General features: G+C 40.6%; 1 protein-coding gene across 3 annotated transcripts; it reads right to left on the bottom strand.

Moving 5' to 3' along the window:
* Nucleotides 1–10,133: 10,133 nt before the first annotated feature.
* Nucleotides 10,134–23,419, bottom strand: LOC125285974 (zinc finger protein 185-like). 3 transcript variants are annotated; one of them, XM_048230600.1, is made up of 32 exons: nt 23,315–23,419; nt 20,076–20,125; nt 19,616–19,730; nt 19,319–19,423; nt 19,197–19,229; nt 19,052–19,105; nt 18,816–18,872; nt 18,627–18,707; nt 18,401–18,484; nt 17,932–17,991; nt 17,323–17,742; nt 17,126–17,209; nt 16,969–17,028; nt 16,764–16,826; nt 16,483–16,536; nt 16,307–16,378; nt 15,888–15,962; nt 15,718–15,801; nt 15,592–15,618; nt 15,453–15,506; nt 15,059–15,109; nt 14,920–14,958; nt 14,649–14,693; nt 14,458–14,523; nt 14,302–14,349; nt 14,142–14,201; nt 13,732–13,803; nt 11,392–11,439; nt 11,256–11,294; nt 11,092–11,136; nt 10,872–10,971; nt 10,134–10,777 (listed from the first exon to the last, which is right to left on the bottom strand). In XM_048230600.1, exons 2-32 carry the CDS (start codon nt 20,083–20,085, stop codon nt 10,679–10,681), a joined length of 2,304 nt encoding a protein of 767 aa, XP_048086557.1. In that variant the 5' UTR covers nt 20,086–20,125; nt 23,315–23,419; the 3' UTR covers nt 10,134–10,678. The 3 variants fall into 3 exon arrangements, with proteins under 3 accessions (XP_048086557.1, XP_048086558.1, XP_048086559.1); XM_048230601.1 differs by lacking the exon at nt 17,932–17,991; XM_048230602.1 differs by lacking the exons at nt 17,323–17,742; nt 17,932–17,991 and having other exon boundaries at nt 23,315–23,418.
* Nucleotides 23,420–24,343: the final 924 nt, after the last annotated feature.

The raw sequence follows: 24,343 nt of genomic DNA, 5'->3' as shown, positions 1-24,343 counted from the left end.
GAACTGACTGTGCGCCCAAATTTTTGTCTATGCTCCTAAATTTTTTAACTTGGGCGCACAAGTGCTCCTGAAAATAAATGTTAGTGTAGAGCCCTGATGCACCAGTTGTCGAAATCATAGAACCAACTGCATCACGGTAACTCTGTCTCACTGAGCCTGTGAAGACACTCCCTGATTCTTTACTGATTGCAATGAACGGGTTGATCTTAGCAGTTTCTAAAATGTTTCTTAATTCCTTTTTATTTAATCTCTTCATTGGGGCTGGAACCTTTCTGTGAACTGTAAATAACAGATGCTGTTGATGAACCCATTGACACTGTACAAGTGACAAGTCACCTTTTTGTCTTGAATTGATGAACTGTTACACTTACAATGCCAAACCAATGTCTGTTTTTAAAGGATCAGAAACAAACCTACAAACTTGCACTTTACAATATTTATGGAACTTGTCTAACAAATGCTGTTGATATTGAACCCAGTTACTCCATTTCCTTTATGCCACACCAATGTCTGTTCATCACTTTATTTTTGATGGCACTGAACTGAAAATGTTAATGGATTTTTTCTGTAAATTTAACTCATTAAAACTTGTATCAAACCAGTTTTTGTCTATGCTGTCAAACGTGGATTAGTTATGTTCCCAGTTTTTATATTGGAGGTCATCACTTTATAATATATCAGAATATTCTATTACTGTTAAGCCCACTATGAATATTAAAATACACACAACCATGTTTCCTGTATCATACAGCTTTTCTACTGGGAGGTTTACAACTTATTCTGAGTCAATTTACCCAAGTTTGTCACTAAACCACATAGGCCTACTTGGAATACCCCTCAGATGTCTGAATGGCACTGATCTCACTTAAATGTTTATGGAACCTTTCTGTGGACTGTGAATAATGCTGTTGATGGAACTTTTCTGTCAACTGTGAACTATATTTAACTCATTAAACTTGTATCAAACTAGTTTTGTCTATGCTGTCAAACATGGATTATGTTCCCAGTTTTGATATCGGACGTCAGGTCACTTTATATCATATATCAGAATATTCTATTACTGTTAACCCCACTATGAATATTAAAATACGCTAAATCATGTGTCCTGTATCATAGCTACATGTATGACCTTTGCAGCAAAAAAAAAAACGCGTGAGAATCTGTTCGGTATTCAGTGAGATATGATTAATTAAGTGCGCTGACAGCTCATCTCACCGGCCAAACAGATTACACTGAGTGGAGTTGGATGACCGGTCCAAGATGGCGGCTCCAAATCTCGTCAGCGCTAGTAAGGAGTAGCGGTCGATGCGGCGTCTATGTATATTATGTCTATGCTCATGAGCATGCCCCCAAGAGTGTGGTGCTATGGCTGCCTGGTACAGGTCCATGCGAAAATCGAGTGGACAATGGAGAAAACGCTTAGCTTACTCCGTTTATGACAGAAATTAACTTTGGTGCCACCATGTTGTAGAAACACAACCCACAACACTGCCTTTATTTGGTGCAAATCTCCTTTACTTTCGTTGGTTAGGCTATAGTCCGCTATTCAATAGGCACAATGTTTTTGGCCAAGTTTTGCTTTAATCCAATTTACCTTCGTTTCTACTAGTCGCTGCTTTTTCCCCTGGGTCAAATTGCATTGAGTGCGATCTAATGTAACAGTGGTGTCTCTCTATGAGACATCCACTCACCATGTTTCATTTTTTGCTGTTGTTGCGAGCTTAACTAGTAGGCTACGATATGGGAAATGCTTTCAATATGATCTGTATTTCCTTTCCGATAATAAAAAAAAAAAACAACGATTTCATAGGTCTACAACTAAGATTGACTCGATCGAAAGTGATGGCCACATGAAAACCCATTCATAAGTCCTAATAGCTCGTCGCTTAACGCGCAAATGGTTGACCACAAACCAGAGGCTACTAATGAACCGTGGCGCTTAGCTATAAACTGAGGAAAAGGTTAATAAACACACATGTATTAACTCTACCGATACACGTAAAAAAAAATAACGGTTCCATAGGTCTACAACTGTAAGATTGACTGACCGAGAGTTGGAAAACCCATTCACAAATTAGACTGTTAGCTAGCCACTGTTAGACTTACATTTCTTCTCACGAAATAACTATGCTAGGGTAACATTACTAATAAAATAGTACACAAAATGTTATGAATATGTTGTTATTGCTTATTCAAGCGTAACTCTCGCCAAAATGCATCCTAGGGTGTTTTTGTCAATGTACCCGAGTCAAACTTTCGTGAATGGGAGTCGAATAGCCTACTATTTTGATGTGTCAAATCGCTATTTTAAAACACTAAGAAGGCTCAAAACAACGCGGAAACTTTATCGAAGTATCATCAGTGTCTCTACACATGAACTTGAGCATTGAGAACATTGTTAGTGCACGATAGTTTACTAAAAAAAAAGGTTTTGGACAACTCACTCCTTGACTGATGGCAGCGAGCACAAAACCCAAGTGAGTTGTTCAAAACCTTTCTTTTAGTGAACACTGTGTACACGAACAATGTTCTCAATGCTCGAAGTTCATGTAGAGACACTGATGATACCGATCGAAGTTTCATGCTGTGTCGAGCCTTCTTAGTGTTTTAAAAAAAAATAGCGATTTTGACGCTGATCATGTATCAAAAAATAGTTCCCATTCAAAACTCCACAACACGGACAAGCTTGAAAGTGGCGCTTCAGACATAATTATGCTTTTAAACGAAAGTTTGACTCGTGTACATTCACAAAACACCCTAGGGTGCATTTTGGCGAGAGTTACGCTTTCAGAGAGAAGTTTATGCTTCAACGCAAGCTAGGACTCCAGAACTAGTGTCAGTTTTGATGTGTGACGGCTCCCGTAGTTCTAAACGAGGCAGCGCTTGAGAGGTTGGTTGCTATATAACTCCTAACCACTAGATGGGAGAATGTCTTACACAGGGGGGCTTTAACATTCATTTGTTCACATATTCAGCAAAGAATGGTTATTTGTTGAGTGATTATTTATTTGGTGGGGGGTGGTATATTGACTCAGCCAGGTTAGATGGCAAGCACGGTCTACTTCCAGACAGGCGACACATTTTTAAAGTTGTTTTCCTTCAATTTATTTTCCTGCTATTAAGAAACTCCCATTTTGGTGGTTAAAACTCGTGGTTAAAGAAAAAGGTAAAATCCAGGGTTCCCACGGGTCCTTGAAATCCTTGAGTTTGTGAATCTGAAAAAAAAAAAAATTCAAGGCCACTAAGTTTTTAAAGACATAAATAAATGGAGGTTCTTAAGTCTGTGAATTTCTTTTTGAGGAAAAAAATCCATACAATTCCGTCCTCTTATTAACCTGTTTCCATTAGGTCACCACCACTTCTGTCTATTCTAACTACACGGCCAGCGTGATTTCTGCGCGTTTCCTGCGTGTAGCGTTTGTTGCCCAAATATTTAATTTAACATATTGATGAATAAACCAACAGGTTCATGCTAACGAGTTTAACTTGTTTAGGAAAAGTTTATTTCGGCTCAGTTTTATGCAAAATATAAACATGAAGAAAAATCATAAATCAAGTCATGACCAAAAATAAAAGACAGCAACAAGGTATCCTTGGTCTGTTGAGGTAACATGATTTAACCATGCCCATGCTTGAAATTTATTGACACATTAGGTCCTTGAATTTGAGGATATTGGGCCTGGAAAATCCTTGAAAGGTCCTTGAATTTTATCTTAACCAAGGTGTAGGACCCCTGCAAATAATTTTTGAGAGTGTATAATATGTAATTTGCCACGCTGTAAAGTGCTGGATAAGCTTGAGAATTGACCTTGAAAAGTGCTTGAATTTGATCTAGCCTACCTTATATAATATTGGTCTAAAAGAGTGTCTCTCAAGCAAGTTTATTTAATACCTGGTTTGGTCCAACAAATATGCAGCCTTATCTCATTCTTAAAGTCTATGATGAAGTGTTCATTAGGACTAACATCTTCAGAAATGTTTGTCAACTTCAGGCACAGAGAAAGAAATAAAACTCATGTAAATTGCAATTCACACACAGCACCCTAGAAGAACCCTGGTTGCAGCCCATTCACTTGAGTGGTTAGTAGCTGTACAATCTAGACAAAGGCTAATGAAAGTTTGTTTTTCCCAATTGCCAAAACGATAAACTTCTCTGAACCAAATGCTCTGTTGCCTGAACATGTATGAATCAATTACTCTCTCAGTAAAACCATAAACTTTGACCTAGTAAAACAGAATTTACAGAGGTCATTGACTCTTTGCTAAACTCTACACATTCTCATGAAACAAAAGCACAAGTGGCAAAAGGTAAACAAAGAAAGCACAAATATAAGTTACACAACTACTTGATCACACGTGTTTCAAATGATGACGTGGCCAATATAGCTAGTGTACAGTGCAAACAAGTTGCAGGTCCATATCAACAATAGACAGAAATGGTCAGTGAGGCATTTAGAATACGTTGTAGGCTCCCATTTACAGTAGGCCTACTGAATTATATTTTCCAGTACCTTTTACAACTTTAATTTTAGTGAATGTACAGTGCTGAATACATAATTTTATTTATTTATTTTTGAGATGTAAAATGTACTAACTGTGTTGTGCATTTCTCCATCCTATCATTTAAGTAGCAGTGTGTTAAAGGTAAACTATGCAGTATTGGCAATTTCCAATTTTCCTGTTTTCTCGGTTTTTGCTTTTTCACTGGCTCGGTCATGACTAATGTCTGAGAAACTCCCATCGCTACCTTTTTCTAGCCGGTGCCTGGCGTGTATGTGTATTTGAATGCAGTAAAGCAATTCGTTACACTCGTTATACTTCCTGACACTGAGGCCGCCGGCCCACAGTTGCAAGGGTGGTTTTTCCACTCACAGGCGCTAGGGGGAAGCGAGACGGCCACCATTCAACCCGAAAAAAAGTCATATATCCATTCCAATGACTGAAGCTGTTAAATGAAGGTAAATTAAGCTAAAAAAAACGTGCATATTAAGCTAAAAAACCTGCATAGTGTGCCTTTAAACAGATATAATACTACAAATATTTTTATAGTTTTAATTTCCATATTTCAAGTGTAATAGGAATATTACACATTCAATTCCAAATTAAGTATTTTTTTTAAATCAAGTCTTTATTATTATTACTAGTACTAGTATTTTATTTTTTTGCATGATGGTGCAAAACTCATGGTATGGCGATAGTACAGTGTAGGATTTATTTAATGGTATGTCAGCATTATGGATCAGTTTGAATACAAAATACTTGAAGAGATCATGTTGCCATATGCCGAAGAGGAAATGCCATGGTCAAAATCCGCTCGATCCCCTGATGAGGTCATTAAACCATTTTAAACTCCATTTAAAAACTTGTGAGGTGACATCAAAAATGACATTTCTGAAGCAAAACTCAAATTCACAGCAACTGTGGAATGTAGTTTGTTCATCCTGGACAGAAATACCGGTTATGTGCCAGAATTTTGTTGACTCAACTGCCTCACATCTGTGTTGCACTATCAGAAACAATGGTTCTGCAACTAAATATTAGTTCAGTGATATTGAAAAATGTCATCAGTTTATGCCAAGTGTTTGAGGTTGAGAAAATTGTCTCTGCTATTTTTGGAACAGATTAATATTCATTTTCTTTGCTTCCTGTAAGGGAAAAAAAGTCAAGATTTTAGTTGGAATTGAATGTGTAATGTTTCCATTACATGGCCCTGCAGGACTGTGTCCCAGGTGTGGGATAGTTGGTAGGCTCCTTCATCCCGGTTTACAGTCTTTGGGGCCCGCTTCCTGATTTCAACCGCCTCTTTGATCCATCGATGGAATTTGTTGCTTTCCGTTCTGATGACCTTGGCTGCATCCCTGTTCATTAGATGGTTTTCCCTCTTACAGTGGTCTGAAATGGCAGATTTTTCCTGTGTTGCTTTCATTCTGGTTGCACGGGTGAGCCTACCAACTATCCCACACCTGGGACACAGTCCTGCAGCGCCGCCCCCGGCTGTATGAAAAACCACCAGACAGCAGAGGGCGCCATCCCTTGGAGCACCCCAGGGGACACGGCCATCCCACCACATCAGGTGGGATGGAAAACTCCATATAACATCAGACAACGTCACACCAACATCACATGACACCTCTGTTGAAGGCTACAGAGGCAAGGTAGCCGAAACTTGTCAAGTACACAAATTTACCTTATTGGCTTGTACAGAGAAACAGTAAAATAGTATAACAGTAGGCCTAATGAACCTCTTCAATATCCAGTATGCCTGTAGGCAGCCACTCTGACTAGCCAAAGGCGATTCAAAAAGACAGGACCAATCGTCAAAATTTCGGTGTCCACCGCTCTAGTTCATCCAAAACAAACCAGAAAAGGGACTCAAAGTGCTAAATACCGGAATTTTCCTTTAAGTTGGTAATGTATGTCTGTATTTTTGTGTGCTATGTGCTGATTTTCCAAAGCAAAACTTTTTTGATAAACTGGTAGCCTAATTACAGTGCATGAAAATTCTGTTCTGTTATCCGAAGTCTTCTTCTTCCCACCAAATTTCTGCGTCTAATTCAGCTTTAACCGTTTAACATAGAAACTTTGTTCCAACTTTGTAACGTAGGTCTTGAAAAGGACACTTGAGGAATGTATTTTTCACTTTTGTAAACCTTTTGAGATATTAATAAAAAAACTTGATTTGCACCTGTATCAACTTCCAACTGCTCAACTAGGCCTCATCAAAAAGACAGTTAAACTGATTGCACCTGTATCAACTGCTTTCTGCTCAACTAAGCCAACTCTCTGTGTATCTCCATTCTACAAGGATATAAGGCACATTCCATCCAACTTTCTATCCATTCATCCTCTTCAAACCATTCACTCATCCACCCATTAAACTATCCATCAACATCCATTAAACAATCTGCCTATCAACATCCATTCAACTTTCTGTCTATCAACATCCATTACACTATCTAAATTCAACTTTTAAACTATATACTCTGTCTCAGGCTTTAAGCATACAATCTGGCTCTCTTAAGACTACAGATCCTGTTCAACTATTTCCTCTGCCCACAACTGTTTCCAAATAAAAGTTTGTTTTGCATTTTATGTTCATATACAGTGTGTTTTGCATTTTCATGCACTGGTAATTTCCTCGAAATTATATTTTCTAGTTAGAGATATAAAGTCTTTGGGCCAATTTGAAGTGGCAGTGTTTAGGCCTAAAAACATTTTGGGGCCTTTAAAGGTACACTATGCCAGATTTTCACCTTTCCGAAGCCAATTTGATGGTCAACGAATTTGTAATAAGTGACTAGCATAGCATAGATGTAGCGAGTCGCTACCGAGAAAACCAGCCATGCAACTTCAACAACGGCAGCCCTTCACCTCCACAACAAAAGCATTTTCATTGTGTACAGGAGGGATAAGTCACAAGAACTTGAGCTATTTACAACAGCAGAGTAAAATATAAATATATCACAACTCTAGAGGGAGCTCTACAGTCACCAAAAATACCTAAACCATAATGTACCTTTAATATACAGATGCATCTCATAAAAATTGAATATACTGTAGTGGAAAAGTCCATTGCACTGCCCAGACTGAGAGTTTAAGGGCTCAAGACACCATCACCGGTATTTTTATTTATGTTTATGTTTTGGGGGCTTTTTATGCATTTAATCTGACAGGAAAGTGAAGAGAGTGACAGGAAGTGAGTGGGAGAGAGATGGTTTGGGATCTGGAAATGACCCGGAGTGGACTCAAACCCATGTCCCCATGGGCACATGGACCGAAATATGGTATGCGCGCTGTAACCAGTTGCGTCACAGCGCAATATCATTAACTTTTTAATGATATTCAATTTGAGATGCACCTGTAGAGCTGATCAGCAGGGATTTTAGTCAGGCTAGGCCATATTTATCAAAAGCCTCCCATATTGGTATACTGACATGGCTTGAGCGCACATTACACTGCGTTCCAAATTACATTTCACAGATTTTCCTAAATAGTTGATGCAAATGACAGTCAATATAAGTTTCTCTCCTTTTATGCCCATAGCAGCCAATGACTCAGAGGTATTCTTTGCAGCATGAGATGGTGCATTGTCATGCATAAAGATGATTTTGCTACGGAAGGCACGGTTCTTCTTTTTGTACCACGGAAGAAAGTGGTCAGTCAGAAACTCTACATACTTTGCCGAGGTCATTTTCACACAGTCAGGGACCCCAAAGGGGCCTACCAGCTCTCTCCCTATGATTCCAGCCAAAAACGTGACTCCACCACCTCCTTGCTGACGTCTCAGCCTTGTTGGGACATTGGGGGCCATTCACCAACCATCCATTACTCAATCCATCTGGACCATCTAGGGTTGCACGGCACTCATCTGTAAACAAAACTGTTTGAAAATTCGTCTTCATGTATTCCTGAGCCCACTGCAACCGTTTCTGTGAGCAATGTTTAGGGGTGGCTGAATAGTAGGTTTACACACTTGCAAACTTCTTGAGGATCCTACACCTTGAAGTTTGTGGGACTCCAGAGGCAACAGTGGCTTCAAATACCTGTTTGCTGCTTTATAATAGCATTCTAGCAGCTGCTCTCTTAATCCTTTGAATTTGTCTCGCAGAAACCTTCCTTATTATCCCTTTGTCTGCATGAACCCACCTGTGCTCTGAATCAGTGACAAATTTCTTCACAGTATGATCACGCTTACGTTTTTGGGAAATATCCGATGTTTTCATACCTTGTCCAAGGTAGTGCACAATTTCACGCTTTTCAGCAGCAGCGAGATCCTTTTTGTTTTCCATATTGCTTGAAACCTCTGGCATGCTTAATAATGTGGAACATCCTTTTTAAGTAGTTTTCCTTTGATTGGGCTCACCTGGCAAACTAATTGTCACAGGTGTCTGAGATTGATATCAAAGAACCCTGAGACACAATACTAGTGCATTCATGGAACCTGGGAATGACAAGGACCACCCCCGTGATTACTTTGTTTTTCCTACAGCAAGTGTTCATGTACTTTGCCGTTGGAATGTGTGACAAACATGGATGCCACAACAAAGGTTAAAACATACACTCATAATCCTAAATAAACAACTGTATTTGCTTAAAATATAGTGTAAGACGCTTGTGAAAGAAAGATATGCAGCTTTCAAGTGACAAAAACGGCAAATTCCCAAGTTCACATTCAAACTGTTGGACATGAAAGGCCACATAGACTACAAACGAACTACAACGTGATGACAAAAGTGATAACGAGCCCCTAACTGGGCAACTCTGTTAGCAAAATCTAGCCCCAGTTTCCGACCTCTGACTCACACATGACGTGACTATATGATGCGGAATGATTACGCTTCACTGGGTTTTTTCCGATGCCCATGAACTTTAGGTACCATCCATGAGTTTAATTGAAAAAAAAAATGTTTGACACTTAAATCCAATTTGCATAATAATTTGGAACACGGTGTCTAATGACACCATTGTCTTTGCCAGATTTTTATCTTCCTGAACTATAGACAGAGACTATAGTGACAGAGACAGTGCCCAAAAAGCCAGTAAAAAAGCGTTACAATATGGCCGCCGAGTGGAGGGACTTGCCTAAAAGGACTTTACTATAGACCTCTGAAGTTCGTCTACAAAAAGTAACAAAAGCTGCCATCTTTGCCCATATAAGGAGATCCGGGTGGCAAGTTGCATTGCAAGTTAGCTCTGGGGTAGCAAAAATCTAAGTTTGCTGTCTCAACATACCGAAGATCACAGTTCCCACTAGAAGATAAAAGACAAAAGTGGGTTGAGCAAAACGTCTACATTTCAGACCTCTTCGTCCCCACGAGAATCACAAGATACCGGATCTCAAAGATGGCAGCTTTTTTGTAGGCGAACTTTAGTGGTCTATTGTCAGTTGACATTAATAGCTTTCAAAATGTGAGGTTCCTTCAGATATTGCAGAAAGCATTCTGTGTTGAAACTGCCATCAGCCCAATTATTTGTTTATTTTTGGAGAGCGAAGCACTGAACAGTTAACTGGAGCATTATAATTAGCTGAATCTATGAACAAATCAGAGTCTGCCTTTAATGTCTTGCATATTCTCAGCCTATGATTCTCACAAACCCAATGGGGTCATGTCTTAAACGTCTTCACCATACCCTTTAGATAATCATGCAAGGTTTATTGAGACAATGAAAACAAAAGCATTACAAGTAGAACAGCACATTATGCAGGAAGAAGACACAAGGCAGTGGGGATGAATACAGAGCTCATGTTCTTGTAACAAAAATCCTCACCTTTATACAGTGATAGTTTCCCAAAGCCTTGCTGATGTTGCAGATACACTCCCAATACAACACGTATAGTTTTTTCTAGATCCTTCATTTATGTCAAATATACAGTAAAATCAGTACAGTGATATTTCAGTAATCCTCTATTAGTATGGGAAAATAAAAGCTTCATCCCATAAAGGATATATTAACTTCATTCAAATGGAGTTGGAAAGTATGAGTCAAGCATTCTATACTTGACTCATACTTGTAGGATTGCCACAGCATCAGTGCATATTTATTGCACTGTAATGTTCTTACTGAGTATCAGTTTAAAACAACTCAAGTGTATCATTTGAAAAAGTATCAAACTGTGCGAGTCTTCTTAGGATGATGGGTAGTATCTTTCCGGGGGGGTAATGACCGGTAATGAGCATTAAATCACATTCGCATAGCAGGTCTCACAGTGCACCATCCCATTGTGCAAAAACATGCTGAAGAGCAAGTCTCCCATTGGGCTGCTGCATATGGCACACTGTTGGGGAAACAAAACATCTTAATTTGAAGTATTTATCCAACAAAATGAAGGGTTATGTCAGTTAGTTCTTCTGAAATGCTTGGCTGGTTACCTTGAAACACGTTGGATGGCATGAGATATTGAGATGTTCAATAGTGATCTTTGCATCACTGCCGACAAGCTCTCCACAGTATGTACAGGCAGACATATTACTGAAAAAAAAAGGTTCACATTTATTGTGATTAGTAATTATTATTTTTCACAATGTAGCTAATAATATAATCCAATGCCATGGATGGTTTATGCTTCAGTATGAACAACAGGACTGTTACCCGTCACGGCTGTAGTCATACAGGGAGGAGTGTGTCGAGTAGTCTCTGCGGGGAGAAATAAATAGGCATATTACCAATTAACCGTATCAACTAAGTTGTGCATTGTTAGTTACCAACATAAAATAACGTAGCTGGTGGCTATTCTTCATTGTTCATAGGCTTACCTTTTGTCATCGACATATTCCTTTAAGAGCACAATCCCCCTGTGAAAGAAAGTGTGTGATTAAGGGTGCCAATATGTGGCAATTGGAGCAGAACCATAGTATTTGAAATGTACTTTACACTCATTTTGTGACTTACTTCTTCTCTGAATCTGATGATGTGCTCTCCTGGTCAGCATCAATTGTGCTAAAAGAAAAGAAATCATAGAAATCATGAAGTGACTTTACTCAGAGGTATAGGGTAAGGCATGTTATATCCAGATCCAACGACATTAATGAATGTTGGTTTGTGTGGCTAGAGCATCATATGTTTGGTCTTCACATGTAGGCCTACTGGCTTCCCGTTCCTCAAAACCAAATATTGTTTTAGACCAGTGTTTCTCAAACTTTTTCAGACCAAGGACCACTTAAAGTGTAAATGTCAGGTTAAAAAAATGTTTTGACAAATGAAGGGACATGAAGCAAGATAGTAGTGAGTAGTGATTTTTCTTGAAAAATCAACTTTAAATAAAATAGAACAATATGTAAGGGATAATGTATAGAACGCCCGTCATTACTGGGAAATAATGGAAATAATATTGGGAAACCCTGAAGTCCCTTCAGGGCGGAACAAGACCCCTCCGCTGTGCGTTCGCCCTGTCGGGACTTATTTTCCCAATAATGACCGGCGTTCTATACATTATCCCGCTTAATACATGGTTACTTACCAAACCGAAACAATAAACTCCCCACGATATGACTCTTTAGCCTACATAGCCCAGGCTATAGCCTATTTGTTACCGTTTCATCGTGGCTTTTGCAGAGAAACAAATAGTTTGCAACAGCACACGCTGAACTTGAATCAAACATTTGATCAACCATCCGCTTTCACTTTTGAATAAAGTTCCAGTCTTTGCGTAGTGATATGAAAGATGTGATACGTGAAATAGAAGCACAAAACCCATTTTCCTTGACAGCGGTCTGTTATACTTAGCAACGGTCTGTTATTGAGAATTAGACCACCGAACGTTGGGAAGGCCCATTCAAGTGAATGGAGCATTCTTCAGCATTATGAAGAGCCGTGTAATAATTACAGTTATTTTTATAGACCCTTTCAACAATAAAAACAAAAACAATGCTTGAACGTTCTATTTGGGTCCCAATCTACTTCCTCTGCATTAAGATAACATATGGAATGTTAAAACGGAAGCCTTGTGGGGCCAACTATGATGCTGATAATGGAACTCTCTTGAAAGGGTCTATAACTGAATTTATAAACATTCCAGGAAACATTCCAGACACAATGATGACCTCATAAGAGGGAGTCCAGCAAAGTTGGTCAATTAAAACACATGGAAAACACATGGGATAAGGGATCATACAGTAGGTTTTTTTACACTGATGAGGCCAAAAACATGACTTCATTACAGTATGTCATGCTAGGGTCTACTACCTGCCTGACATAAAAAAATCCTGATACATTTTTTCTTCACTGGCAACCATTATTGATCTTAAAATGTGATGAAGAGGATATGGGTATGTAGCAATGTTTGGAAATGCCAGTTGTGTCACTTACCATCACATATATAGCCTAAACTAAGTAGAATCAGTAAGCAACTCATTAGTCTGTGTTCAGCCAACCATGGGCATATATGCTTTAGAGACCTGACTATAAAACCATCAGTGTATATGGGCTACCACACATTTGCTCTTTATATATACATCTGCTTATCAACTAATGTTAGCTATAGACAGACTATTAATTTGCTAACTGATTCTACTTAACTTGTTGTATATGAAAGCCTATGTGATGGAAAATAACACAACTGCCCTTTTGAAGCCATGATAGGCCTACTAATAGTGATCCGATCCTACTCACACCCCTAATCAATTTTCCACTGATGGCCATGATTTACCTAAATTTCGTAGCCTGTTTGTCTTTACTTTGTCCCTGCCAGTCAGGCTCATGCTTGTGAACCACTGGTATGTCATAGAGGACATTTTTGGCCTTATCAGTGTAAAAGAAAATGCAAGAAAAATCACTACTCACTATCTTGCTTCATGTCCCTTCATTTGTCAAAAATGTTTTGGCATATACACTTTAACCAAAAAAAAAAAAAAAAACGGACCACTTTAAAAAAAGTAAACCTAGTCCTAGACCTACTTCAACCGTATATTGCACAATAGGCCCACTCAATGAACCCCCTTGCTAACTGTCTTTGCACCTTGCTTATTTTGTCAGAGGATTCATATGATTTAAACTGCTGTAGCTTACATAGGCAATATTGAAGAACTGTTTGGATTTACATACAAGTTGGTTCAATATTGCAAACAACTCATCTGCTCGCCGACCACTTGGGATAGTTTGCGGACCACACTTTGAGAAACGTTGTTTTAGACCATATATATTGTGTTGTGATGGTGGTAACTGTGTTCCTCATCAGGTCTATTCAAACACTGATTTAATATGCATGAGCATATGGCGTAACAGTGGTCCTACCTCTCTTCTGTTTTAGTGGTGTAAACAGTGGGGGAGGTCCATTTATCCCATGGGGAATCATTGTCTGTAGACCTAAACATAAATCATAGATTACTCAAACAAATGATCAGGGAAGACGGAGCCAATTCCGACCTGAGAAATTCAAACTTTTAGTATTGAATGTTGAGTTTATCGTAAGGGTAAAGAGTGAAGAGTACCTGAAATCACATGAATGAAAAATAAGAGATTCTGAGTGTTATGTCACTAGCTGGAATTCCCCACACCCCACCGAAGCCCAGAAGCAACACAACAGGCAGAGTGACATTGAAATTATGTTGCCCTGGTGCCCCCTCCAGCACCTCTGCTTCAGCCAATTAAATGGATGGATTTCAAAAAATGTCACAGAATCCACTGGAGATGCCCATACTCACTTCCTCTCATATCGAACTGAGACCATATCAGCACTGGCAGCAGGTTCCTCCTCCTCCTCACTGTGACACACACACACACACACACACACACAGAACAAACGGTTGGTCAAAAGGTTCAGATATTATCTTTCCATCAAACCTACTTTGTTTTCTTCCCTACCTTTCAGTTTTGGTGTCAAAGCGTTCCCAATCTCTGTTAGTAATGAGTCTGAGAGGGAGAAAGGAGTAAAGTCAAACACAATGGTCGGACTGTCATACGTCTGTCTATGTAATAGGAGAGAGAGCCAGGACTGCTTTAAGTTTGCTGTTGCCATACCTTGTGGTGTTTGTGTCGATAGGGATGACATCATCAGCTAGGCTCACAAGCGCATCGGTGGGCATGCTGTCATTTGGTATAGCAAGAAACAAAAATACATCAGCAAGCAGCCTATAGTCATTTAGATACCAGAAGTAACTTTTAAAAGAATCCCTATTGAAATGCACGTGTATGGACTAGACAGGTCTCACCTGTCATCAGGAATGGGACTAGGAGGGGAGACAGGCTCTGGGGAACTGTAGAGGTGTCACATGATAAGAATAAGCTTTAATTTCATGGGCTTATAGGAATGATAGCATCGGTCAGGCTATAGGCCGAAGTCAGTTAACATGACAATCATGGTTCAAACACATTAGTAACAGTACCCAAGCAATTGTATTTGGAATGTTATATATCACAGAACAAGGATCAGTGCTTATGCTGTTTTTTTATCGTACAGATAAGATAAACAAAGTTTCTTACCTGGTTTTTGTGTTGAGTACATCAAACAGCTTCACAGGGCTAGAATTTGAACAGTGTGTGTTATTGCTGCAGTCACGATATTTGTTACGTATTATTTGTTAGTCCCTCTAAACTGTTACCAAAAAGATAACATAATTACCTCTTAATGGGCATGGTCTCTTTTGGGAAAGGATCAAATGGATCAACAGAACTAAAACAAAAAGAAAAAAAAATGTCACTCTTTTCACAGCTATACAGTAGGTCAGATATATTAAAATTAACATCAATGGTTAGCCTTAGCTGAAGTATTTGAAACAGTACAGGGAAAAGTAACACTGTGCACTGTTTGTTTCAGTTGTTTATGACTGTTATTTAACAGTGTAATCAATGTGAGTGATCCAACACTTTGTCATTGACAAGCATTAAACATGGTCTTGAATTAAAATCACACTATGTTTGGCCACTATAACTCTTCAGTGAAGCTAATTTGAAAAGTTAATGTACAAGACAATGGCCGAACACCCTCATGTATCAGAAATAGAAGACTGCCATACCTGTCTTCAGTAATGATTGTAGTTTTGGTGGTTATGGTGATGGTTTCTGTGGGACTGATCAACAAAAGAGTAAATGAGAACGAAATTCTATCTCTGCATATAGCCCATGAAATAGGAAGGCTGCATATATTTATCATACCTCAGTAGGTCGTCTGTGCTAGAGAGGCTAGAGAGAGAGAAATGAAGAGAGATGTAAATTATCTAACATAGTTCTAAAACAAAAGATGATCAGAGAAATATACACAAAATATCTCATTCCTCTGACCTGGTGCGTTTTGTATCAATTGGGATGACGTCATCAGCGAGCAGGTCAAGTGCTCCAGTAGTCTTCTTTGTCTGGGCAGGAACGCTGAGGAAAGTCCATTATATTCACATTAAATTCGACTCTCTCCTCATGTCTGAGCATCAGTGAATCGTGTCTGGTGAAGCTCTTACCTCTCGGGCCCCAGGAGATCCTGACTCCACGCTGGGGGGCTGCTAGGAGGAGTGTCCACCTGCTCCACATCTCCGCTGACAAAACAGGTAGCAACATGAAAGAGTTACACAAGGGTAGAAAGGTGTCGGGAGACGCATCATCTTGACTGTCTTTCACAAATATCTCATGACAATTGTGATTTTTATGACAATTGTGATTTTAAGAATAGAAGTCTGAATAGTCTCTGGATTCAAGTCCTCTATACTAAGAGGAGAGACTTTCCCACTATGTGGATTATGTGAAGATTATGGCAGGAAGACAAAATAACAGTTAACATTACTGTAGCCATAACCATGCATGCATTTACCATAAATTCAATCTACAAATAGAATATTCAGTCCAAGTGTTTCTAGGATAAACATCACTCTCTCACACAAACCTCTGTGCAAGGGAAACAAGGTCATCATTATGGAGGTCACTACTTGGCTCAGGGATGGGTTCAGGAACAACACTGCAAAATTAAGCAAATCAAAACAAATCAGATTATACAGATACAGAAAGACTTAAATGAGCATTTGAGCCATTGAATAAAATTATCTTCTTGATTTTAACTACCTGGTTTCCACTGTCTTTGTCTCTTCAAACAATACTGGCTTTGTGTGTGTTATGCTGTAAAGAGAATCGCAGTCATTTTATTAACATGCAATCATGGACAGTGAAAAAACGTATATGCACTACTGGCAGTGAGAGCCATGAGACGAGTGATATCATCAATTCAATGTGCCTGTCTATGACCAGACTAAGGTGGTCTCCTGTGGTCAGCAGAGGTGTGCGATCCCACGATAAGGCAGCAGACAGAGAACACAGAGGAGGTGCTGAGTGATGCTGGTGCCTACCGGTCTTTAACAGGGCTGGAGATCAAATCAACCACTGGAGTGACTTCCTGCTTTTGTTTTGGACTGTGGAAAATGAGGGGTAAAAAATGAGGCTCAGAGACTACACAGATGAAACAGCCATAACAACAGTATCTCTGTTGTGTTTGTCCTTTGTTTTCATGCTTTTGTTTTTGTAGCCATGGGTGTGTCGTTAAGGAAGTTTTACCTGGTATGTTCCGTGTTGAAAGATATGAGGGTGTCTGACAAAGCACTTAGCGTTTCAGCACTGGGGGGAGACAAAACGAGCCAATCATTTAATACTTACACTTATGAAATGCATTAAAATGCAATGCAATGTATACATGTATGTAGTACTGCATCACCTCTGTTCAGCCGGAGGCTCAGGAATACGCTCTTGGGGTAGCGGCTTGGGGGTCACTACCACTGGGGGAAACTCTTTCTTCACGCTGGTGACACACACAAACACAGACACATGAATGCACCGTCCTCTGGACATTCACATATGATATGAGGGAGTTCTGAGCAGCGCCACAGGCCTGGGTGGGTCTGCCTGACTCACCTGGCCGGTAGAGTGGGCGGGGGTGGAGTGGGCTCTGGTAGAGTGGGCGGGGGTGGAGTGGGCTCTGGTAGAGTGGGCGGTGGTGGAGTGGGCTCTGGTAGAGTGGGCGGGGGTGGAGAGGGCTCTGGTAGAGTGGGCGGGGGTGGAGTGGGCTCTGGTAGAGTGGGCGGGGGTGGAGTGGGCTCTGGTAGAGTGGGCGGTGGTGGAGTGGGCTCTGGTAGAGTGGGCGGGGGTGGAGTGGGCTCTGGTAGAGTGGGCGGGGGTGGAGAGGGCTCTGGTAGAGTGGGCGGTGGTGGAGTGGGCTCTGGTAGAGTGGGCGGTGGTGGAGTGGGCTCTGGTGCAGAGACACGTTTAACAGGAGCGGGAGGCGGTGAGACGGGCTCCTGTGGAGTATCGGCCTCATCGTCGCTGATCTCCACCCTGTCCAAGTTCATCCAGCAGTTTAATCGTTTATGTCCACATTAAATAATTAGAGTACGATATCACTATGGTTAGTGCCTTAGTAACTTGGCAACACTCACTAAGTTGCAGACAGAACAACCGCAGTAGGAGAATACTGAGAGTAACACACACACACACACACAAGAATGGATAGTTTAGATTGTGTACCTTTTAGCCACAAATGATGTGGTAGTGCTCTCCGGAGGAGATTCTGGTTTGCTTGTGGATCTGATTGAATAGAATGTGGAAATACCAGCATTTTTGGAAACAGCAGGACAACCATAATAATGGGAAATGCCACTGATGTCTAACCTAGAAATATAGACACACCCTAGCGACAGCTTGATGTGGGTCTGACTTGCCAGGCTAACTGATGTCCAATGGATTATATTACATCTAATGTCAATGGGCTGAAATTGTGCCCTTGTAAACTCATCCACTGTTAAGAACTAGATATGCCATAAGTCATATTTCAGTCCCAAAGGCTGTACAGCATGCAAGTTGTACTGTCTTCCACCTCTGCATTGTCATCTGTCTGATAGACTGTGTGATCTGTGTGACTGTGTGAGTGCTTCACCTCTCCTGTAAGCAGCTAGAGTATTACTGCATTCTTGGTACAATGGCACCTGGAACTTACTCATATTTCTTGGCTGCAGAGAGAACGTAGGACCGCTGCCGGGCAGCTTTTGTGTTCTGTAGGACACCACTGGCTGCCTCCGTACTGAAACACAGGAAGGCATTTTTTGTTCTTGTCAATCAGTTATAACGTAAAGGACATGTTTAACAGAACATTCAGAGAACTCAAGCGTTCCCCCCCTACTTCTCATCCGCTCTCTCTCTCTCTCTCTCTCTCTCTCGCTCACCGTTTCTCCACTTCCTCAGGGGAGAGCTGAGGCTCCGTCTGGACTGTGGGCTCTGTGGAGGGTCGCACCGTATGAGGGGCTCTGGAAACACAAAACAGATTGTGGTGAAACCGAGCAGTCCATATGATTAGCTGAGATGAAATGTGCACGACAACATTACGATAACATGCAGATATCGACTACACTCACATTTTCTTGTATACCTCGGACGGCTTCTTGGTGAAGTTGGAAGTTGGAGCGGGAGCACTGTGGGATGTAGATACAGAGTCTTACAAACTGGACAGACTGCTTATAGAATGCTTATATACCGGTAGCTTATCACTTTATGCCCCCTGTTACAGACACTGTTCTTGGCATGTGTAGCAGGGACAAGGAGTAGCTTGTGAGAGCTGAGACTAGCTGGTACAGTGAGGTCTATTTCTCACCTGAGACCATTGGTTGAGGAAGTGGGGTTGGTGTCCGTTTTTTTGAAAACCCCTCTGTAAGAGCAGATCATGTCATGAGGTTAATCTGTCAATCAACTAGTCTGTGTTCAGTTCACTTCATATTCACAAATGGACTTGATCTTACCTGATTAGATATCCTGATGTTGCTGATTTTGTACTGTGGAAGTCAAACAAACAGTGATATTATGCATGTGACCAAAGAGAAGGCACCTGTGGTTGGTCTGATCGGCCCGGTGGAATGTTTACCTTTGTGTGGTGTCTGTGGAAGCAGGCGCTTTGGTTGTGGGTGAAGAGACTGGACTGGTCTCTGTTGGGGCTCCATTCAGGCGGTTTGCCCGGACCTCAGCCAGCCTGTAAGAACAGTCGCCAAAATATCCCATTGAGACAGCGGTTGTGCTAATTCATTGTAAGTTGTGCCCTGTGTTTGAAACATCCACTCATTCACTAGACAGCGCACTATGCAGTGACTAACCATATTCTTCACTATAGTGAATGAGTGGACATTCCAGACCCTTCACCTCACTCCTCTCCCCTGGTGCTCACCATGGCTTATCCTCCTCCCCTTCAGGCTCGGCCTCTGTGCGCCTCTGGATCCAACTGCTATCTCCCTTGATAGCCGTCCGAACCTTAGTGGTCCGCAAAACACTTGTTCTCTCATCTTTAGGGACGAAATACATATCCTTGTTTAATAAGCCATTAAAACAGGTTTTACGCTGCAGGCTTTCAGTGCTTTTTTTTTTTTTTTGACATAAATAAACACATGAAAAAAGGACTTGATCAAACTAAAGAGATTTTTTATTACAAATGCTTACTAATGAGTTTTTAGTGTGTGTACGGCAAACTGCTGATGAGTCAGCTGAAGTGTCAGCAGTGTCAACAGTGTGGATGTGTGCTGAACATGACAAGAATGTCATACAAGTGTGGCAACAATCCAGCAGCATTAATTCTTCTAAAATACATGAAAAGGATCAAAGCAGACTGGCCGCCGTCACGGTTAGCTCACCTTTTGACATTGTGTGTGGATCACGTGTTAATTTCTTTATGCAGTGTCACCTGTGTAGACAAGGGGGGGATCTGTGATTTAGATCTTTATGTTGGATATAAATGTTCAATAGCACAGAATACGCACGTGGCTGTATCACAAAAACACAATATTCAAACAACATTTTACCTTCTTTAAATGCTATTGACTTCTCAATTCATACTGTGAATGTAAACACAACCCAGTGCTACACTGCTTACATAAGTGAAGATCAGTGATGTGAACTGGTATTTTAAAAGCTTCCTACTGCTACCAAGTGACTTATAGTAAACTTACATCAATGGGAACAAAGTAGAACTACCCCATTTCATGACATGGGCCCTGCATTCCACACTCTCACCACTTAGCCATGTGGAAAGGCCTGTCCTACCACTTTCTACAAAATGCATACTCGCACACATGGGCGTAGATTTAGGGTGGGACGCTAAGGACTAGTCCTAATCAGTATTTTAAGATGACAAAATTGTCCCCACCAATATTTTAGCGAACTCATTTGTGCTGCTGATTCCGACAGCCAGCACAACATTAGGCTACAAGAAACGTCATTTGATTTGCTGAAAAACAGAGGGGGAGGGGGGAGGGGCTATCTGACATGCACGCTACACGCACTGAGTGTCAAAGCACAGGCTACTGGTAGTGGTGTGCGATACTGTAAAATTTGGTTTCGATCCGATACCAATTAAATATAGGGCCAGTATTACCGATACCAATACTGATATTTGTAACTAAAGCCGTTTATATACTTTTATGTAGGGGAGAACAGTGTGTCATGATTTATGACGTGAATAAAACATGCTAAATTTGAATACATTTCCATGACCACTAATGATTTTAGGATCTCCACTGTTATTAATTTACAAATATTTCAGCAACGAAACATTGCAAAGCGGGCATGCAATATGTGAAAGAAATGGTGTTTGCATGACTGTAGGCTAGCCCTTGGTGAAACAGGAACAATGCATTTTGAACAAATTGAGAGATTAGAATTAGATTAGATTAGAAGTGAACAGAAATTACAGTATCGATCCGATACCAATACCAATGTTGGTATCGATACTATCGATATTTGGATCGATATGCCCACCCCTAGCTACTGGCAGTCAAGCGAGCGGGTGTGTGTCAACGACAATGGTAAGTTGCTGTCTGCCAATACATAGCCTATCCCATAAAAGGCCAGAGTAAAACATTGTGATATTCCCTTTGCCCTTCAGCATACATGTTTGGCCCTTTTTGTGGTTTGTAGATCAGCTATGCCACCCAAAAATACGAAGCTTTTTCATTATTCAGTCTAGGCAAAATAATTAGCCATACAAACTGGCAACTGGTGACCAGGCTTTCAAATGCGGATTTTACTCTGTAAAATAGCATTAGCTGTTAGGATATTACCCAGGATATTGTCACAGCTAAACCTAGCTTCTGTAATCTTCCAGCCAAAGTTAGGAGTCATGTTGAATAGGCTAAGGGTGTGCCGCACGGACAGTCGCATATAGGCACAGAATAGAAGTCACCATCACTGACTGTTAGGCTAATTGGGCTACCAATCTTGCAGTCGCAATAAACAATGGATCCGAGACATTTTCCTGTTCCTATATTCTGTTTATGTACGCTAATGTATTTGTGAATGTAGCCTGCACAATGCAAAGAAATAAAAGATAAACTGTTGCATTTCCATACTCATAGAAATGAACATTGTGAGACACTTATCTCTTCTATGATCTCATTCCAGAAAAAAATTCTTTGACTTGTTAGTTTTTTGAACATTTATTTTATCTAATGACATTGCAAACATGATTAATTGAATCCACATATCCTTGCACTTGCAAAACTATTTTTCACTAGCCTAAAACCATGAGACTGAAAGCTAATTGCGTTCACGTTCCTCTTAAAGTGACAAGCACTCAATTAGATTTACACACCACAAGTGATGATATTAAAGACAAGTGTAGCCTAATCATTTAAATATCAATATGATGTATTCAAATTACTAAATATGTTTAGCTATTAGTAATCATGCAGATCATAAAATACTATAAATAATTAACAATATAAGTTTATAGTTTATATGAATTCCAAAATGACAACCATCACTTTCTATGTGTGTGTGTGTGGAGGGTCAATCAAATTCTATGATTGCCACTGATGTGAATGATCTCACAAATCACACAAACCAAATAACATTTTTCAAAAAATCGCAATAGTATCGAAATCGAGATTCTTCACTTGCTATTGTTATTGAAACAATAATGTTGGTATTGTGACAACAGGAGTTGTGAATGTTTCCCCACCAAAGCTGAGACCAAACCTACGCCCTTGCTCACACAACAGACTCGCTCGCTCTCTCTCTCTCTCTCTCTCTCACACACACACTTCTCTCTCTCTGTTTAAGAAACGAGTTAAAGAGTAACCATCAGATCGAGCCACACACTCGTACAAAGCTATTGCATACTGAAGTGGTTACAGTTATCAGGGGCCACAAAGATAAGTGACAAACACCGTGTTCAGGTGAGCTAACCCTGAGATCAAGATGACTGATCAAGGATTTCTCCCAATTGTGTTTCTTATGGGCGTAAATGTACCTCAGAATTGAAATTAGCTCAATCAACAATTCACTAATGATTGTATTAGTTTAAACAAAACACTATGCCTGAAGCTACAAGGGGGTTAAAGTACAGAACAGTTACATTTAACCAGGGAAAAGACAGGTTAGGAGCTTATGCAAAACAATGTAGGGCCACCAGTTTATTACACAAATCTGTTCAGCGTTACAGGAAATTCTTTGCCTACAGTTAGTGCAGCACAAAAACTAAGGCTATGACCCTTTGACTGAAGTGAACTGATAGTTACAGTTACTAAAAGTTACAGTATATGTTGAACTTTCCACACATTAAGACATATGAGAGAGGGAGAGAGTGCAAACACAGAGGTACAATACAAGATGAGAAGAAAGGGAGAGTCTTTCGCACAGCAGACTAAGAACAGCAAACACACTGACAGCCAAATGGTTTTTATGTTTGGCAAACAGTCCCAACGTGTCAGGAAGTAAGGAATGGAACACCTGATAACTATCCCTGCTTCAGCTTCACAGCTTTCCATGCTAGAACACCATGTGTCCAACTCAATTTTCCCTACCTTCCTAACTACCATATAGAGCCTAGAATCCATAAACATTTAAATCTTGGCAAGTCATTATCTTGACCTACCTGTGCTAGAAGTCCTGAACAACAGCTGCTCCTTCGATCGCTCTTAACAGCCAACTGATGGCGAAGCCCAGATAATGAAGCGAGGAGAGGACTGCTGCTCTATCACTGAGAGTGGAAACAAAGTCTCCACCCCCTGACAGGTGTCTCCCTTGAGTGAACAGGTCCGGGCGTTGGCACAGACAAGCCCAGCCAGTCAGGGTGGCCAAGCTACCCATGTCTGCGTTTGTTCTCCTGTGTGTGTGTGTGCGCGCGCACACGTTGAGATATGAAAACGGGGGGACTGGGAGTTTCTGTTTACTTCTTTTCCCATTGTTTCAGCAAGGAAGCACATTAGTGCAAATACAGCTGACAGGTAAAAGACTAATGGGGCATGTGGCACAAACAGCCTCAGAGCTCCTGAGGGACATCTGGCCCTGGACTCACTGCACAGTGAGGCACAACACAACTAGCATTTTAATGAGATGGTTTATCAGCAAATCTTTAAACACAACACCACTTGCATGGCAAGGTGCCTCATAATGGCATCAACTCCACGTGGTATGTACGTAGGGTTTGACTTTGGTGCATAGCCAAGATGGACATACTGTGTTATTAGGCACATGAGAACAGAGAAAGAGAGTGAGACAGAAATGGAAACTTCAAGCAACGGACATCATTTGATTAATTGATGACGTGCTTTCTCTGGTCTGAACCAGGGGAGATGAGTGATGTGTGAATGATCTTTAAAAAAAAACCTGGCTGCCTCCAGCAGAGCCCTCTCCTGAAAGACTGTGAGCAACCCATCCCACCTCAATGGCAACAAAAAACAATCACCACGAAGACGTGCATACCACACACATTCGTCTAAACTGCTGTGCATTTCACAAAAGTTGGGTGGGGAAAGCGATGTTGCAATTTCCAGGGACACTTCAGACATCAGAGGTAGGTTGACTCTTAGTCATCTTGCATTTGTACACACATGAGTGGATAGAATCAGGATACAGCAAAGTGACACAAAAATTTCAATGTGGCAACAACATTGGCATGAGT

Source organism: Alosa alosa, chromosome 21, assembly GCF_017589495.1.
Source record: "Alosa alosa isolate M-15738 ecotype Scorff River chromosome 21, AALO_Geno_1.1, whole genome shotgun sequence".
Taxonomy (NCBI): Eukaryota; Metazoa; Chordata; class Actinopteri; order Clupeiformes; family Clupeidae; genus Alosa; species Alosa alosa.
Note: the sequence above shows the minus strand (reverse complement) of the source record. Positions and strands in the feature narration are given on the sequence as shown.